We start from the raw sequence: 20,417 nt of genomic DNA, 5'->3' as shown, positions 1-20,417 counted from the left end.
AACCATCACTAGTGCAATTTCATATAGCCTATATTAAATATTTGGAATATATATTTTCATATTTTATTAGGTTCTTTGATAAGGTTACAATACGAAGGTCTAAGTAGCAACGTATCTTCCGTGATGTCCCCGATGTGCGGGTCGGGGTGGGTAAAGAAATTTTACTTTATTTGGGGGCTGGGGCGGGCCAAATGATTTCATAAAAGCGGGACCCATGGGTTGGAAAAAAACACGACCCGCGCATCACTAGGTTGCATGTGCGAGCACAAGTGATACTGTGGCCGGTAGAAAAAGATGATGCTCAATAAAGATGACGCTTATTAAAGCTCACTGGATGAGTTTTTTCTGAAAGAAAAGGTTGCACAACTGACAGAATAATTTACAATATTTCAGATATTGCTGCTAAATTTTATTTGCTTTTTTTAAAAAACTTGAATGCCATTGCCTAAATTCATATTATTTATCTTTTGACATTTAAACCTTCTGAGTTCAGAAACATTGTTTAATATAATCGCTGTTCATGTTTTTATTCAAAGTTCAGAATCAAGATACATTTATTACTCTTATGTTTCTTATGATAACTGAGATAATGCTGCTAAATTTAATCTTTTTTAACCTTATGTCATTTGTCAAATTTTTTTATTTTGATATTTCATATTTTGTTCAAATGTTTAATATATCTGCTGTTCATATGTTCATTTATTAGTGTGTTATATGATTAGAATGTTGTCCCAGTTTTAAAATAAAGCACATCAATTATATTTGAGAGTGTATTTTCCCTTTTCAGGAAAACTATCGAAAAAGTTTCGAAATCGCAATTCTTGACTAGGTATCGGTATCGAAACAATAATTTTGGTATCGTGACAACACTAATGCAGTGTTATAAGTACATCTCTGACGTTTATAACAAACCAAACAGTTTGAAAATCGGTTGAAAACGGAGCAAGTTATGGTTATTTAAAAAGTACATGCACCATACAATGTTAATAGTGAGCGAGCTGACTGTCACAAGATGGCTGTCAGGTGCGGACGTCGACCTCCATTGGCCAGAAGCGCGAACGAGACATCTAGCCTTTATTATGTATATCTATGAGAGGACAATCCGGAAATCTTTGGCAAACTTTTTAACAAACAATGATTTGGGACATACTAATTATATTTTCGAATACTACTAAGGGTGGATAGAAAGTGAATTGGACGCAGCAGAAGTAATCAGCGTTGTTTACGTTTAGCACGCGCGGGCCTTAACTGAACGTAAAGTTTTTATTTTTTAACATTTGAATAAAGCACTCGCCTTTCCTCAGCCGAATCACAGACGCGCGGAGCGGCGCAGCCTCCTTCTTCTAGCTTTCCTGCAGTGTAGACGCTTCTGGACGGATTACTGCCCTCCACAGGTCAAAGTCTGAACTAAATTCTTATATAAAGTCCTTTTTATTAAGCCCTTTTTAACTCTTTCCCTCAGTTCCACCCTCCCCAAGGACACATGGACATCTATTTCTCTTCTTAAAATCTCCTTCGTTGTATAATCTGCCAGCCACCCAACAACAAAAAGTGATTTTGCAAGCAAACCGCTAAAATGCAGTGCAGCCTTATAACGTCACATCGCCAGACCAAAACAAAAGTATTTTTTTCTTCTTCTTTGTGTTTATTGGCGGTTCGCATTCTTAAAAGAGCATTACCATTTTTAGGCCAAAAACAGCGATATCGTTGACTTGATTGCAAATAAATGCACAGACACTATTTAAACTGAACAGAGATGACATCACTGAATTCAATGATGAACTGCCTTTAACTATCATTTTGCATTATTGACACTGTTTTCCTAATGAATGTTGTTCAGTTGCTTTGACGCAATGTATTTTGTTTAAAGCGCTATATAAATAAAGGTGACTTTGACTTTGACTATCCGCTAGCTGCTTGTCCCCTGAACACACTGTAAAAAAAATGGGGTCTCTCTAGACACCACAGGCTCCAGAAACAACAAGAAAAACAAACTGGGCTCACCCGCACCACAAAACATAAAAAACTGTTCCAGCCAATAACCGACAAGAAAGATTTGGGGGTGGAGTTTGGGGGGTTAGTGCACGGATGAGGAGGAGGGAGGTTCTAGCTAGCCTTCGTTTTGTTTGACAACAATTTGAACGTCATCTAGAAGTTACGACTCCCGGCATCGCTTAGAGCACCTTTAATATTTTTTTTATTATTACTCATTTACTTAAACTTCTGTTAATTGCTACCATGAATTATTGTTTATGCTGCCAGTACCAAGATAAATCTGCTTTAGATATGATTGTTGTATAACTTCTTATTTTCAAAAGTACTCGTGAATTCTCCATTTATTATTCATTTAAATATGTTAGATAGATTTAGGATGCACAGAAATAAAATACACCATAGATATGGAACTGGAAAAACCATTTTGTGAAACTGTTGTGGCCCTTAAAAGGGCCTTTTGTCTGTAGCAAGGACTAGGACACCAGGTGCTGCATGGGGACTTCACCGTGTACTGAAGAAAAGTAAGATGTGTAGGTTTCCCTCATGCGGACAGCCTCCCTTGAGGAATTGTTAGCGCTCTGACGGGTGATGCCTTGAATGCTGTTGTTTGGTCCATCCATCATTGGTGCAGAGGGATGCGTTGTTGTTTTGCTCCTCTGCAGGAGATTGTGAAGGACAATGAAGGAATGTTGCTTTCACACAGGCTTCGACATTTTGAGGGTGCTTACCCATGACTCTGTGGTATATTCTGAACCTAGATGCAAGGATGCCAAATGCATTTTCAACAACCAACCTGGCCTAGGACGGACAATAATTGAAAATGCGTTGGCATCTTTGCAGGTTCTTCCCACGGATAGGGCCGCAGAAGATGGCGACGGAGTGGAAAAGCTTTGTCTTCTACAAAAGTGCAAGGAAGTGGGCCTAGATGTTCAGCACCTGGTAGATGGGTATCTGGTGGGATTGTAAGGGTGCCGGGATTCAAGGGCCCTGCCAAAAGCAGAGTCCCTCAGGGTTCCACCGTCACTTTCGTGGCCATAAGCACCCAACATTGATTACTTTAAAGCAGTAGTTGGCATCAACTACTGCAAGTAATACAATCGAATAGGTTCCTTTATTGGTTGGGTGGAGTTTGGATGACCACATGCTTACCATCTATGGCCCCCAAACAATTGGGGAAATTCCAGCGCCCATTAAAGTATTGGGCGATCACTAGGGCACTGGGATGTACTGACCCACCCAGATAGCCTTTGACACCTGTAGACCAGCCCACTCTGAAGCGATAGGAGAGTGAGGGGTAGGAGTCTCCAGTAGCTGGGTATCTGAAAATATAAGAGATAAGATAAGTGGAAGGTAAACATTTAGATTTTATAAATTGCAGGTAATGCTATAAATTCACAAACTCCCAAAGCCCATCCATCTCAAAAACCTATGCAAAGCCCTAGATTTATACAATTTTAAAATGCATAAAATAAAGAAATTTGGCTGATTTGTGAACATTTTTTAATTAATTTAAAATGTCCTCAATAATATAGTGAAATATCATAATTGACTTGAGGACATTTAACCCTCATAAGTATAGTTAAAAAAGTGCATAGAATATATACATATACATTATATATATATATATATATATATATATATATATATATATATATACACATATATATATACATTATATATGTGTGTGTGTGTATATATATATATATATATATATATATAATTAACGTGGATTTGTACCCGAGACAAATTTCCAGGCGTTCGGCTAATGGATTTCTGGAATGCAGAATCCTGCCTGGTAATTTTTGGGCCAACAACCCTGATGGATCTCATTAAATTCCTCTTGTGAGACCCGAAAATACTCACGGAAATCTTTTCTGTTAAGGCGCAGCTCTTGAACTAAACGGTGATACTCGCCAAGATGTTTGCTCCGAGCCAGGTAGTTTTTTTCCCCACACTGATTCGGGTATTTCTTTTTGTGTCTCCAGTAAAGGAGTGCAAGTTCACAATGATGAAATGAATTAAATGCCAACAATAAACAGCTATGCATATTAGACAAATGACCGCCAATAATTTTGGAGAGAAAATAAAGACAACATTAAAAATAATAAAATATAAAATTAAATGAATAATTTATTATTAATAAACAGTCATGCATTTTTTTTTTAAGTTTTCAAACTAAAATGTGATAAACAAAAATAGTTATAATTTACAACTGATTTGATTGGAGAACTTTGGAATACATCATATCCGGTTGGCGTGTCGCATACGGTGCATTCGGTCAAGTTCAAATATTTGAACGCATTCGAAATTCAAATCGAACCCGAATATTCCACATTCGCAGATGTCCAGCACCCCACTTAACCCCTGTACGACTCTCCACTGGGAATGAATGACTTCTGGTCAAACGGCTGTCATTTGTGGTGTGCAGTTTCGTCTGTGCTTTTACGTTGTTTGAATTAACAGTTCAAAGCAGGCATCGGTCAGCTGCTCACAGTGCCTTCATCGACAGCTTGTAAATCATTTACTAAATAAAATTTTGCTCATAATTTTTTACATAAGAATAAAAGCAGCCACAGTCATGTTTGTTGTTGGCGTCTGTACTGCATTTGAGCTCCGTCACTTTATTCTTTTTATCAAATATTTTTATCTTAAAAAAACAAATTTTATACACCATCGTTTCCGTTTCTATAACGTGTGAATATATCCTCTGTCGTATTCTACAACAAAAACAATCAGAGAGCCTCATTATCACTAGTTTTATTTTGATCTCCTGGGTCCGCTATTAGCTTATAGCCCCCGTTAGCATCAGCAGCATGGTTGCTGCTAACCACGCTTGCATTGCTAATACTCTATTCACACACATTACCATTGCTTTACTCACTGTTACTTGCTTTATTGGCAGATAAATGTCTACCTTTGATTGCAGGTGAGGACACGTTCGAGCTGCATATCGTGATTAAACCAGAAACATGTAAAGTAAATGAACAAAAACAATTTTTTAAGTTTGGGCTGTAAATGAAATGATTACAGATAATAGTTTTGATGTACTCTGCTTGACTGAAACCTGGCTAAAACCAAATGATTATTTTGGTCTAAATGAGTCTACTCCACCAAATTACTGTTATAAGCATGAGCCCTGTCAGACTGGTCATGGCGGAGGTGTTGCTACAATATATAGTGATATTCTCAATGTTACCCAGAAAACAGGATACAGGTTTAACTCATTCGAAAATACTTCTGCTTAATGTTACACTGTCAGACGTGCAAAAGAAATATAATGTATCTCTTGCTCTGGCTACTGTGTATAGACCACCAGGGCCGTATACAGAATTCCTAAAAGAATTTGCAGATTTCCTCTCAGACCTTCTGGTTACAGTTGATAAAGTGCTAATCATGGGAGATTTTAATATTCACGTTGATAATACAAATGATGCATTAGGACTTGCGTTTACTGACCTAATAAACTCTTTTGGAGTCAAGCAATAGGTCACCGGGCCCACTCATCGTTTTAATCATACACTAGATTTAATTACATCTCATGGAATCGATCTTACTGCTATAGATATTGTACCCCAAAGTGATGATATTACAGACCATTTCCTATTATCATGCATGCTGCGTATCACTGATATTAACTATATGTCTCAGTGTTACCGTCTGGGCAGAACTATTGTTCCAGTCACCCAAGACAGATTTGCAAATAACCTACCTGATCTATCTCAACTGCTATTTGTACCCAAAAATACACATGAACTAGCCGAAATGACTTGCAACATGGGCACTAATTTCTCTAATACATTAGAAGCTGTTGCCCCCATCAAATTGAAAAAGGTTAGAGAAAAACGTACTGTGCCATGGTATAACAGTAATACTCACTCTCTCAAAAAGAAACTCGTAGTCTTGAACACAAATGGAGAAAAACTAACTTGGAAGTTTTTAGAATTGCATGGAAAAACAGTATGTCCAGCTATAGACAGGCTCTAAAAACTGCCAGGGCAGAGCATATACACAAACTCATAGAATATAACCAAAACAATCCAAGGTTTTTATTTAGCACAGTGGCTAAATCAACAAATTATCAGACGCCATCTGATTCAAATGTTCCATCAACGTTTAATAGTAATGACTTTATGAATTTCTTCACTGATAAAATAGATAACATTAGAAATACAATAGCGAATGTAGATTCTACAGTGTCTTACACTTCTGTTTCATCCATTGCACCCAAAGATAAACTGCAGTGCTTTACAACTATAGGACAGGAAGAGTTAAATAAACTTATCACTGTATCTAAACCAACAACATGTTTATTAGATCCTGTACCCACTAAATTACTGAAAGAGTTGTTACCTGTAGCCGAAGAACCGCTTCTCAATATCATTAACTCGTCGTTATCTTTAGGTCACGTCCCAAAACCATTCAAGCTGGTGGTTTTAAGCCTCTTTTTAAGAAACCAAAACTTGATCTTAGTGGACTGGCAAATTATAGGCCTATTTAAAATCTTCCATTTATGTCTAAAATTTTAGAAAGGTTCTGCTCAATTGAGCTCCTTCCTGCAAAAAATTATCTGTATGAAGAATTTCAGGTTTCAGGCCCCACCATAGCACAGAAACTGCACTTGTTAAAATTACAAATAACCTGCTTCTTGCGTCAGATCAAGGCTGCATCTCATTGCTTGTTTTACATGATCTTAGTGCTGCGTTCAACACCATAGATCATGACATACTCATAGATGTCACAGTTGGTAAACCGTGATCTCGGGGTGTTTGCACTTTGTGGTGAAATCTGTGTGTTTCGCGTCAGCACTGATTAGCTTGTGGGCGTCTCCGTTAATTGTCATCAGCAACAGCTGTCACTTATTACTCATCCACTATATATTGGCTTGTCTCACGTCTTGTGTTTGTGAGATTGTTGTTTAATGTTGGTTATCCTGTTTGTTGGCTTTAGTGTTGTCTGCGTTGTGGATGTCTGTGTTTTTCCCCAGAACCTCATCCACTCTCCGCACATCCACTCAGCCACGGACACTTACCTTCGCCTCTATTCCCCGCAGTTCCTGTGCCATCCTCTCCTGCTGCCTACTCACCGTCATCATCCGGACTACTCACCTTCTCTCCGCCATCATCCGGATTCCTCACCGCCTCACCACAACCACTGAGTATCGTCTTCTCAAGGCCAATTTATACTTCTGCGTCGGGTGCGCGTAGAAGTTACGGCGTAGCATACGCATTGACGTGTACCATACGTCGTACCCTTCGCCGTACCCTGACGCGCACCTCCTCAAAAATGTAACTACGCGTCGCGGCGACGCGGACCGCAAGATCTGTGATTGGTCGGCTTGGCAGCATCGCATTTCCGGCTACGCATTTCCGGCGTGTTCTTCTGCACCGCCCACCATTTTTAAATTCAGAAGTTCAGGTGAAAGTTCAGTGAAGAAAATGGAAATGGACCAAGTGACCGAGCGATTAGTTGAAGAAGTGCGGAAATACAGCCATCTGTATGACTCGTCTTCTGCAGAATACAAAGACTGCCAGATGGCAGCGAATTCGTGGGGAGAGATTTCCTCCAACGTCGGAATCTAAACACAGTGGAACATTAAAACCCGCCCCCGCCAACTAGCGTTTCGGCGGTGCAACTGCAGAGCAACGCAGACATAACGCAGAAGTATAAATGCTCACGACGGCGTCACCTACGTGCGTAGCCTACGACGTACACTACGGCGTACCCTCGACGCAGAAGTATAAATTGGCCTTCAGCCTCATTGTTCCTTTGTGTCTATTTGTTCATCTCACTCCATTAAAACTGTTAACTCGCATCTGTTTCCTGACTCTCCTTCACCCCACCGTCACAATAGATCGATTACAAAATTATACAGGTATTCAACGGCAGGCTCTAAGATGGTTTAGATCCTACCTGTCCGATCGCTACCATTTGGTTTATTTAAATGGGGAGTCATCTCATTTATCACCAGTAGAATATGGAGTGCCACAAGGATCCGTCTTAGGTCCCCTTCTATTTTCAATATACATGTTGCCCCTTGGTAATATTATTAGAAAATACACAATTAGCTTCCACTGTTATGCTGATGAGACTCAGCTATATATCTCAGGATTTTTTTTAAATCTAAATATTCTTTAAGTCGCTAACTCATAAAATTAGAAAAATGCTTTTTTTTTTATTAAGTGTTACATAAGCTAAACATTAAATAGGCTTGTAGTCTATCAAAGTCCAAAACAGAAAGTTGTTCCAACAGGCACCTTTAAGATGCTGTCATTTCAGTTTCTACATTGACAACTAATACATTGCAAGAATGTACTGTACATAGAATGTCTCTAGCTTCAGTGGAAGTTATATTTATTTTTCAGGTAGATATGCTTGAAGGCGTTTAGTCTCCACATGACAACTAGTCTAGTAATTTTCTCTTATCTTTGACTTTCCTTTTAAAAAGTGAATTAAAACAAGCATAAAATAAACAATTGGTGAGCTTGTGATATCCTTTACACGTTTGTCTTTTAAATGAAACATCTGTTAAATATCACATCAGCTTATTGTATAATTAAAATGGTTGTAGTTGTGTGAAAAAAATAAAACTCACCTGCTCTCTTCATCATCCGATATTCACTTAATGTTATTCATGATATTTATGTGACCACTAGTAAAAACCACTGTGCATATGTGTTTCCAGGCGCATGTTTTCGAGAAGTTTAACACACAATCCAAGGGGATGTTTCAGTCCAGTTTAATGAGGAAAGACTGTGATGAAATTCTTTAAAAGGCTCAGGGTGGGGGGGGGGGGTTGGGGTTACAACTGTACACACGAGCCTTTGTGTGTAATTCAGGTTTTAAAGGAATGGTTCACTTTCAAATTAAATTTTGATATGTTTTAGCTTACCTCAAGGGCATCCAAGATTTAGGTTTCTTTGTTTCCGCAGTATTTCCCATTTTGATATTTTAAGGTCAAACCGTTCTTGTCTGTGACTCACATAATGGATGTCTCGTGTGACGTTTGCGCGTGCTTTGGCTGGGTCTGCGCAACGCGGAAAGCCCCGGAAGTTATCTCTTGCGCGTGTACGTCACTCATTGTTTACACTTACTGTCTATGGTTTAAACAGAGATTTCGGAAGTGTTACCTTTCACTGTGAAGATCTAAACATATTTAGACGTACAGGAAATTGCAATGGAAGACGATTTCAATATATCAACAGACAACGTTGAACTTTTTTCACAACCATATTTATTTGAACCAGAATACAAAGATCAAGTACTCAGAGCGATGGAGGAAACATCCGCTGCAGGCAGCACATCTTCAAGCATCAGAGAGAAAGAGATCTCTTCAAAATTGGTGGTGTTTTAGTAGCAAGTGTTGTGAGATGCCAACAGAAGTGGAGAGCATATGTTGTCACGAATGGAACATAGCAGTGCCACAACTACAAGACGACGAAGAGGACATTGACAGTATCGTACCACACACCTGCCTGACTGAAGATCCTGAGATTTCTCCACTGTTGAGTTGCAGTGTTTTACACATTGTGTTTTGTTTGCCACGTATAAACCGGAGGAGATGTCCAAGGCCAGAGGGACCGAATGGCACGCTGTCAATAGAGTGAGTAATGTGTTGTATTTTTAATAAATAATAGGGATAATAGGGTGCATTATAAACAAATTAATTAATTACAATTACTGTATTATATTTCAGACAGTGCAGATTGGTGGCGTATCGTGTGGTAAATAGTAAACAATGAGTGACGTACTCGCACGAGAGATCACTTCCGGGGCTTTCCGCACTTGCGCAGACTAACCCAGAGCACACACGAGTCACGACATCAGGAAGCACGCGCGCCCTCAGATCAAAGTGAACTATCCCTTTGTGACAGGAAGGGCGTTTCTGTTTTCATCTTTGAGATTGATGGCCATTCTAGGGTATCTTTGGTGCCCCTGGGCTTTAAAACAGCAATGCATTTGCCGTTCATCAGGCGTTACGTTTTGACTCGCTGCGTCTTTAACGCGCTCCGTCACTGCTTCTGGGAACCCGGATGCGATCACCTGAGGCGGTAAGATGAATGCGCTGCTAGTTGTTTTAAGCTCACGAAATGTATTCAGTTTAAGGAGAGCGTTCTTTTAATGTATCTTTTAGAGACACCGCTTTGCTTGGAAAGCATGTGCTATTGTCTTCCGTGACATGAGCTACTGATTGTTATTGTTTGCATGCATTGGATGCGTGTGCTGGATGTGGACACTGGAAAAGGTAGGGAGAGTTTGATACCCTCGCTAATCATGCTCTGTATAAAATGTGTGTTTTGATGTGTTAGTTTGCCTTTAAAAACGTGTTTTAATCCATACCCCTTTCTCAGTTGTAAAAACCTGAGTTTCCCTCCAGAGAACGCTATGCTTAAATTGTCCTCGACGATCGGTATGTATATTCATTGTACGTGCATGCATTAAGTTAGAGAACTTATCTAGCAGAGTAACAGTCTTATGTTGTTTATAGGGCCCTGGTTATAGACCCGTAAAGAGCTATAACTGCATTCCAGTCGGGGTGCTCCGTGTTCCTTTACGGCCGCAGTGCTGTCCTGTTTCGATCCTGTTCACAACAATCAACTGATTCAACTACAACTCGGAATCGCGGTTGATTGTTTATTTTGATTTGGTCTTTATGTAGCTGGTTGCCTAACTGATATTAACTACAAGGACTTTCATCCATTTGATTCCTCTATTTGCTTTTCATTTGTATTCGATTTTGGTTCTAAAGATTGAATTTATTTTCTGGAATAGTTCCTTCCTTTATTTTGTTTTATTTTGCGCCAAGTTGCTCAACAAACTGAAGTTTTGTTTCCTTTATTGATCTCTCTGTATATTTGGCCGCCATTGACATTGAGGTTTAGCCAACTGTTTATTTCAATTTATTACTTCTAAGATTTGGTCTCTTTTGGGCATTAATAATCTTTCCAGCCATCAAGGTCATTTTCCATATTTGATTTATTTTCATATTTGATTTATTTATCATGTATTTATATGTATCTCTTGTGTGTTGTCAGGGCCTGAGCACCAGGGGCAGAGGACTCCTATTGGGTGATGGTGTCTTTCTCACAGTGTGCAGTGTTTGGTATTTACACCTGTGTGAGTGCGTGTGTGAGTGTGTGCGCACAGTGAATTGCAGTGGTCCTGCATTTGCGGGTGGCTTGCTGTGACCCTCTGCCTCTGCACTTCTCGTTCCTGCCTTGATCAGGGCCTAACCCTATAAGGGTTTGCCAAACTTGAACCGTGCCTTATATCCTTTATGCTCTTTTTAAAAAAAATTGTTAATAAAATATATTTTTGTATGATGACCCATGTCTCTGACTCTATTTGGTGATACGAACCTGTGTATGCCTTTAGTTGGGGTTCATTCTAAATTCTTTGGGCAAATTTCCCAGAGTGGCGCAGTCGGTGTGCAAATGGTACCATCTTGTTAATTATAATTCTTTGAGAACCCCCCCCCTTACTGCCCTGGTCTCCACAGTCACCGGACCTGAACCCAATCGAGATGGTTTAGGGGTGAGCTGGACCGCAGACTTATGGCAAAAGGGCCAACAAGTGCTAAGCATCTCTCGGGGAACTCCTTCAAGACTGTTGGAAGACCATTTCAGGTGACTACCTCTTGAAGCTCATCAAGAGAATGCCAAGAGTGTGCAAAGCAGTAATCAAAGCAAAAGGTGGCTACTTTGAAGAACCTAGAATATGAAATATTTTCAGTTTTTCACACTTTTTTGTTATGTATATAATTCCATATATAATTCCACATGTGTTAATTCATAGTTTTGATGCCTTCAGTGTGAATCTACAATTTTCATAGTCAAGAAAAAAAAAAACTCTTTGAATGAGAAGGTGTGTCCAAACTTTTTGTCTGTACTGTATGTCGGTAAAAGGAAATAAATCTATAACTGATAAGCATCGATTAATTCTCACAATGCATTGATGCTTTGATGAAATTAATAGTTGGATGTGCCAGAACTTTCTTCAGTTAAACAAGGAAAAAACTGAAGTCATTGCATTTGGAAACAAAGATGAAGTGTTCAAGGTGAATGCATACCTTGACTCTAGGGGTCAAACAACTAAAAATCAAGTCAGGAATCTTGGTGTGATTCTGGAGACAGACTTTAGTTTCAGTAGTCATGTCAAAGCAGTAACTAAATCAGCATACTATCATTCAAAAAACATTGCAAGAATTAGATCTTTTGTTTCCAGCCAAGACTTGGAGAAACTTGTTCATGCCTTCATCACCAGCAGGGTGGACTATTGTAATGGGCTCCTCACCAGCCTTCCCAAAAAGACCATTAGACAGCTGCAGCTCATCCAGAACGCTGCTGCCAGGATTCTGACTAGAACCAGAAAATCTGAGCATATCACACCAGTCCTCAGGTCCTTACACTGGCTTCCAGTTACATTTAGGATTGATTTTAAAGTACTTTTACTCGTATATAAGTCATTAAATGACCTAGGACCGAAATATATTTCAGATATGCTCACTGAATATAAGCCTAACAGAGCAATCAGATCATTAGGATCGAGTCAGTTAGAAATACCAAGGGTTCACACAAAACAAGGGGAGTCCGCCTTTAGTTACTATGCCACCCACAGTTGGAATCAGCTTCCAGAAGAGATCAGATGTGCTAAAACACTAGTCACATTTAAATCTAGACTTAAAACTCATCTGTTTAGCTGTGCATTTATTGAATGAGCACTGTGCAATGTCCGAACTGATTGCAATATATATTTTCACTGTTTTTTTTTTATTTTATTTTATGTAAAATCATTTTCTAACTGTTTTAAATTCATTTTAAATAAGTACATTTTTAATCATTTTAAAAGTTTTAAAATTGCTTGTTTTATTCTTGTTATTATTTTTCTTCATTATTATTTTACTTTCTTTTATGTAAAGCACTTTGAATTACCATTTGTTACGCAATGTGCTATATAAATAAACTTGCCTTGCCTTGCCTTACAAGGCGTTTTCAATCCCATTTGTGGAGGCTAAAAGTCAACATTAGGCTACATTTTTCAGTCCCCTCAAAATCTAACCTCAATATAGTTGTGCATATAATAAGTGTGAAAAATATTTAGCAATAAATTAGATTCCAATGAACCCCAAACTCCTTGTTTCCATTTTGGATGGATCTCCACATACGCCCCAGTGAGCAATACTCGGTTTGTGAACGAATCTATTTTTTTTAATCAGATTCGCAAATCGCAACCGGTCTAAAAGATTAAGTGAATCAGCAACTCGTGATTCATTGGACTGCCTCAGACATGTTTAAATCGTAATGAGCCGAACAATATCCGACAAGGAAAGTGAATGTTCCTGATGTGTATCTAGATATGGTTTTATGTTGGTCGTTTTAGAGCATGCAGATGTCAGGTATGGTGTTTTTGAACGAATCATCTGATCGTCTGAAACAACAAATTAAAGGCCTAAATGCAGAACACTATGGCGTTCAGTGGTGCATAGTGTTGTGGAACAAAGGGGAAATAGGGAGCTGTTCCTTTAATGTCGTAAGGATGTAAATTGTAGTATGAGCGGAAGGTAATTATGGGTAGGGTAGTCCGGAACACGCATGCTCGTGTGTACAGCATTGAATCGAGCGGAGATGTATGTTTCCTTGTTTTCTGTTGTTTTCATTAGAGATGCGCTGAGTATTTGTGTTCACTGCAACATTGTGGGTCATGTGGATGCATGCCAGAGAGACCAATAAAGCAGCATACTCAGAACACTTGGTATAACTCATCATTTGCACGGATTTGAGTAACTGGTAAACTGTTACGCACACACTTACGGCTGCCGAGACGGAGAGCGCCGAAGTGAAAAAGATAACAATTTTGAGGTGGACCTCAATTTTAGCAATCGGTTAAATCAGAACAAAAATGCCTGTATCGGTTTGAATGCCGCTACTATATACGCCTTTTTTGTACTACACAAATAGATGCAGCATCGATCCCCACATAATGAATCTGTTTGGTGAACCGTTTAAAAAGTTTGGAGTCACTGAATGAATCTGAATTGTTTGAATCAGACCTTGCGTCTCATGTGCATACTATCAACCCAAAAGCCCTAAATAGTATTGAAAATTACTAATATCACATAGAATTTAGGATGGATAGAGTGCACATTAGGCCCTAGGCAGACACTTTTAAACAAACTGTAATTTAAACAGTTTTTTTTTCCCCCAGTGATTTTTCAGGTTACTTTATTATGCCAATATATGGTAACTGTCTTAATGTGTGTATCTTATACCCAGAAAAACTACGTTACATACCCAAATTATACAGTGGTGCCCTCTAGTGATTGAGAAATGCAATGTCAGTTTCAGTGAAGGTCAAAAGGCTGTCATTTATTTACATGTACTGAAGTTTGTGCTATACATTTTTAAATTCACAATATAGAATTGCATATTATAAAATACTATAAACAAAATAAGTTCTCTTTACACCATCCAAAATTATTAATGTTAAATCCCAGTGTTCTGATATATAGTTTAAGCCAGCATAAGACAAACAGTGCTGTACTACTCCATGAAAACGAAGCAGAAACAAACCCACATATTGTTGCATGAACAAAACTATGTAAAATGTGTTTCATGTTAATGTAAATATTAGAACGGTGATTTGCTCACCTCTCCTCAGAAAACCTGACACTTAAGTGACATTTTATAATTTGCTTACTTTTTGTCAATATAAGCCGGCAGTTCAGACACATTTGGGGGTCTGTGTGAGTTTCATTACTGCTCCTCTAAACCTAGATACTAGTCCAGCTTACCTCAGTCTGAGAGTGACACGCGTGTTACATATACATGAGCAGAATATATTTATTTTTTTAAAGAATGCCTACATTATTACATTATTATACAGTACACATTATGGGAGTACCAGGATGAATACATGATCGGATTCTCTTGTGTTGTGTGATAATTATGATTTCATAGCCCACTGAGTGTGATGGGCAAGAGTACACTAACAAAACTCCATAGTTCAAGCGCTGAGGTAGCCATTTCCTGGAAGAGGAAAAGGACTGGATTTTCATTAGGCAGACAGAAGGAATCCACAACATTATTATTATCCACACATTTCTGACACTTCATCACATTGGCGGTTATCGCACACCGATAAAGAGGCACTATAGCATTAATGTTTTTAAATTCTTCCTCGAGAACGCTGCGCTTGTCATTCTGCCAAACATCTTGGAAGACAAAAGCATTCGTTGTGTCTTTTCTTTTATTTATCCAATTACTAAGGCCTTCCTTAATATTGTCGTTACTCTGAAGGCATGTTTTCACACAAGGTGAGTTGTACGAAAAGAACACTACACAGTCCGACTTGGATTTCTCTGTTAGAAGTTTGTCCATGAGAGAGTTACCTACAGGATAGAGCAGAACATGCTCAGAGTGTTCATCTTTTTTTTTACTTATTGGAACTGGTCGTGAGGCAATAACATTTTTTGATGATGTGCAGAGTTCACATTTCATTTTCCCATTGAGAAGATTTCTCACATTTGCAGCATCTGTCAAGCTGAATTCTGTCTGGATATCAGATTGTTCATTTGTACACTGATCCTCCTGGACAGCGATTGCAAGTGCATACTGAAAATTTTGTTTCCCTTGCTTTGGCTGGACACTGGAAGACATAAAATAGCATAGGTTATCACAATTCTCAGGAAACATTGCTTTTTCTTTGTTTCATGTGCATTTTGACAAGTTTACATGCACTCTACTTATTCAAACTGAATATATTTATACATTCAACAACCTACTACCTACTGATCATAAAAATACTGGGTCATTTTATCAAGGCAGAGAGTGTTCGGTACACCCTGAATGCTTTGAAAGTGCAGATGAAGCAGACAGAAGAAGATGACAAGATGCCTCAACAGTACCACAGACGCCTAAAGTGAAAAAAATCATAACCCATTTCAGCACAAAACTTGAGTTGAGTGTTTAAGAGTAGAAAAGTAAGTTTAAACATTGCATTTGAATGAAGCTTACCATTGTGGCTGCTTGAATTATGAGGAGGAAATATGTGCAGTTGAGATGAAATGAAGTTGTTTATCTTCTGATAGTAAGTGATGTTGATTGGGTGAAATGAAGCATATATAAAGACCCTAATGTAAGTTTATCATTTACTAAGTCGATTAGTGTTTAACTTTTGTGCTTCTCACTTTTAACCCCTTACCAGTCACCCCCATTTTTTGGCATGGAGACAGAAATGACATACCCAAAATAAAAAGGTTTCTGCTCATGATTCTTTCTGACTAGATACATAATCAACATTTGTTCACAAAGCTGACACTTCAAAGTTTACTGTTCAGGAATCAGAATCACTCAGACTGTTATGATAATAGAGATATATAAGCTCAAACATAAAAATAAAAATATTAAAAACATATTTTTTAAATGTATAAAAAAAAATTGATGTACGATATGAGTTTAGAGATACAGTGTAGCTAAAGCCACAAGTCTTCCAGAACTTCATTAGAAATTTCATAATCTAATCTGTAAAACTGTGAATTTTATGAAATATTTTCTAAGGCCATGTCATGTGTGTTTTTAGAGAAGGCTAATCTGATTGATTTATGGCACTTGTCATCTCTAAGATCTCACATGTAAACTCTCATATGTGCTCTGACTGTGTTTTTGTCTGTGACAACTCCCCCATTCATTATTCTTTTGTTCTCACCAAACGAGTCTTTCACACCTGCCACACGCCAGGTATGACACATTATCCACATTATTCTTTTATCATTATTCTTTTGTTTTTATTCCACTTTTATCAGCCTTTGTTGTGGTATTTTAGGCTTTACAAAGACTGAAGTGAGATAGCAGCTTGGTGGCTCAGTATCCATTTAGCCCTTATTTATCAAAAGTCTTACTATAAAAATACAACAAAACATTTTCTTACGACCTTACGTGAATTATTGTGACAGAAATGCATTATGAAAAAGAAATGCACCTGCTATTAGTAGCATTAGAGCTAACGTTAGCATCAAGCTACATCAGACAATTTATGAAATTATTAGTACACTTTTACTCAAAACTCACTTTGAACCCCAATCGAGTGTTGTTTAACGTGCTGTGAAAGTGAAACAATAATAAACTGGGGCCGTCGGCGATGCAGTGCTCTCAAAATATATACACACTAAATTACTACAAGCACAAATTAATGGAGACCTTGAACAGTGTTCGTGCCTCACATCCATCCTTCACACGTTCCACTATTTACCTCCTGTGACCGTCACAGGATTGCGCTCACACTCCATTCGTCTCACTGACGCAGCTGACATGTGATCTCTCCTTAAGATTTGAGGCCAGTAATGCTAAAGTGAAGTAGTTTTACTTTTCTGTAGTTTTTCAATGGCTCTCGGCATCTTGGCATCTCTCGGTGGCGTTACCTGAGCAGTCAAAAGCTGCTTCTTTATTGCATGGACAGAGCAGAGCAGTAAGTGCCTAAAGCATAGGTGGAGGGTGAACCAACGGAACCAGGGTAAGGATAAAAGCAGCCAAATTTATTAAACATCATAAACCAGTCTTTTTAGGCAACTACCAGACATGGGTGTCATGTAGGCTAATACAATGTTTAATGGGACTGAATATGTATGTTACGTTAAGTAATTACTATTTAATAAAAACATTAGAAATCTGTAATTAGGCTACATAACATCTCGTTTCCATTCGGTTATTCAAACAGTGAATAAATTGAAAGTGTATATAGTGAATAAATATAGAAACTGACATTATCACTAACTTTGATCTTTCGTGCGTTTAAGCACGTTCAAAAAAAAAACTATCATTATAATTGTTGCACACAACACAGAAGTATGGGATGAAATTAGACTCAAATTGATTAATAGATGCACGAAAAATATAAATGCACTACATCAGTTTTATACATGTATCTTACGAACCACAAACAAATGCCTTTCAATTTGATTCGGGATTAAATGATTGTGTAGTGATTTGTACATATACAGACATGTTTGCAAATAAAAATGTTCTGTTCTGCATTAATATATCATAAATTGCTACTGCAAAAAGGAATCCATACATATGTGGATCGGGTGACACGCGTGCATTAATTGATGTCTAGTTCGAGTCGATCCTGTTCAGTTAATTTGGATTTTGAGACTTCATTTTGCAGTTTTCAGCATTTCACGTCCCCCACACAACTACTAACGAACAAGGCCCAGTGCAATTCATCAATGTGTACACGATTTGACAAATTAGCGAATGTGTGTCAAAACACTGAAACAAATGCTTTTCAACCGGTGTCTGCAGAGTTAAGAATTACATTAATGTGCAGCATTTTGTTCAAATAGAGACATTTGTGAATACAAATGTTACAGTTTGTATTAAAAATGATAATTTATGCATGTAGGGATTAAAATGTGCATTTTTGGATCAGGCAACGCGCAGGCATTCATTCACGTCTCTTCTGAGTCGATTCTATTTGGTTCATTTGAATTTTGCGACTTTCGTTCCGCCCTTTAAGCCTTGCCCAATCCACACACACACAGCTCGCGATCCACGCGCAGCTGAGCCAAAAAAAAAAAAAAAAAAACAGTGACTACTAGATGGCACTAGAGCCCCACTGACATGCGCATTCAATTGTGTACAGCTTTATGAATGTTACATTGGGTTGTCTTTGTTTCTTTTTGGTTTGCCTATTCTCCTCTGCCCGTAGAAATACAATAAAGATGTTTTATTGAACTTGTTCTAACTTAACTTGTCTTAAGACACAGAATAGCTTATATTAATTTTGCCAAACAAGAACTTCGTGACAATAGCCTACCAGGTTTTTTTTTCTGTAATTCAAGGGGCCTTTTATACATTTTTGTGTTATTTAGAAATAATGAATGGACAAATGGAGTCTTCAAACGCCTCAGATGTAAAGTTATTCGCTGTCAAAGTGACGCCAAAATGAATGGGAGTCAATGGAATGCTAACAGCAGGTGGGGGTCCGTTAATCAATGGCGGTGCCCGTGGAAGCTTCAATAAAATAAGAAACCTGGCCCCCCGGTATGCTCTTCTGTATCAGCCGCGCCACAAGGATGAGCTGTTTCTACGCGTATTTAGCTTTGATTTGAAAGAAACAGCACACCCTAGTGGCGCGGCTGATACAGGTCGATGGTTGAACCACTGATGGCAGATGGAGTATTTTAATGATGTCTTTCATACTTTTCTGGACCTTCACAGTGTTATTTACTTGTCAGTCTAAGGAACAGTCACAAGGCTCCTGGTTTTCATCCAAAATAACTTAAATTGTGTTCCAAAGAGGAACAAAGCTTTTACGGGTTTGAAACGGCATGGGGGTAAGTGATTAATGACAAAATTTTCATTTTGGGATGGAGTATACCTTTAAACCTCTTTGTCGTAATCACTGTTTGAAACCAGCATTTGCAGTTATTTGCGGAATACTTTTTTTTTTTCATGGATTGAGCTTGGGCACTCTCATCAGTGCAAATTAATATTTTGTTCTGAGTAGAATTTATGGCAATCAGTCACTGCACCGGTGTGTGAAACGTCATCTGAACAAGCATGTAACTTGTTTGCCACTTTTGTTCTGACCAACCAAGGGGGAAAAAAAGGGCATTACAATAAATCGCGCTAACAATGGTTACTGATAGGTAGAAACAAGAATTAGCATGCATATGATAAACACGAGTTTGATGTGCATATGATACGCATTTTGTGGCTTACATATGACACAAACTGATGATCTGCAGCAGAAGTAGGAGGCTGAGGAGGAGGATGGACAACCAGAGAAGGTGATGAAGGAAGGAGCGACGGAGGTGTGCAGATGGAATTCGCCATGGGACCAACAGGAAGCTGCAACGACATGGGTAGAGTAAGCACTAAAAGGTGAACCGATAACCGAATGTACCTGCTTCGTGCACATAGCCATAGTCTAGCCATTGTTTAGTTTGTATTTTGTCAATGTTGGCAAACTGCATTTGGGTTCACATCTATTTGCCATCAGTGGACTTCGTTACACTAACAAAGATGAACATACCTGTTTGCAAACCTCTTTATTTAATTTAAGGTCCATATGTCCTTCTATAAAATTGTCCATGCCTCACAGAAGTTGTTTTTTTAACCTCTGGGTTATATAAGCAGGACTAAAGGTTATTCACATCGATTTGGGCTGTTATTATGCCCCTTTCAGTGAGGACAGACAAATTGCTTCTCATTGGACACACAGTTCTTTTGTAGAAGTCAAAAAGGAAGCCATTCTACGGGCAGATGAGTTTGGGGAGGTGAGGCAGGCCGTAGCTGCAACAGTACAGTTAAAACCAGCCCCAGGTAAAGCAAAATTGATTGAGGAAATTAAACAGGAGGTTTTCTTGCAGTTAAAAGGAGAAATAAAGGAAATGGTGGTTAGTATGATTTAGTTTGTGAAAAAGT

General features: G+C 38.4%; 2 protein-coding genes across 3 annotated transcripts in view; one reads left to right on the top strand and one right to left on the bottom strand.

The window, feature by feature from the left end:
* Positions 1–20,417, top strand: part of LOC132106048 (gastrula zinc finger protein XlCGF57.1-like) — a 431,800-nt gene that overhangs the window by 306,108 nt on the left and 105,275 nt on the right. The gene's annotated exons all lie outside the window — the stretch shown is intronic.
* LOC132106169 (uncharacterized) lies at positions 14,915–16,073 on the bottom strand. Its single transcript, XM_059511831.1, has 3 exons — positions 16,005–16,073; positions 15,780–15,904; positions 14,915–15,636 (listed from the first exon to the last, which is right to left on the bottom strand). Exons 1-3 carry the CDS (start codon positions 16,005–16,007, stop codon positions 14,943–14,945), a joined length of 822 nt encoding a protein of 273 aa, XP_059367814.1. The 5' UTR covers positions 16,008–16,073; the 3' UTR covers positions 14,915–14,942.

The sequence above is a fragment of the Carassius carassius genome, chromosome 26 (genome assembly GCF_963082965.1).
Source record: "Carassius carassius chromosome 26, fCarCar2.1, whole genome shotgun sequence".
Taxonomy (NCBI): domain Eukaryota; kingdom Metazoa; phylum Chordata; class Actinopteri; order Cypriniformes; family Cyprinidae; genus Carassius; species Carassius carassius.
This window is presented reverse-complemented; position numbering and strand designations above follow the sequence as displayed.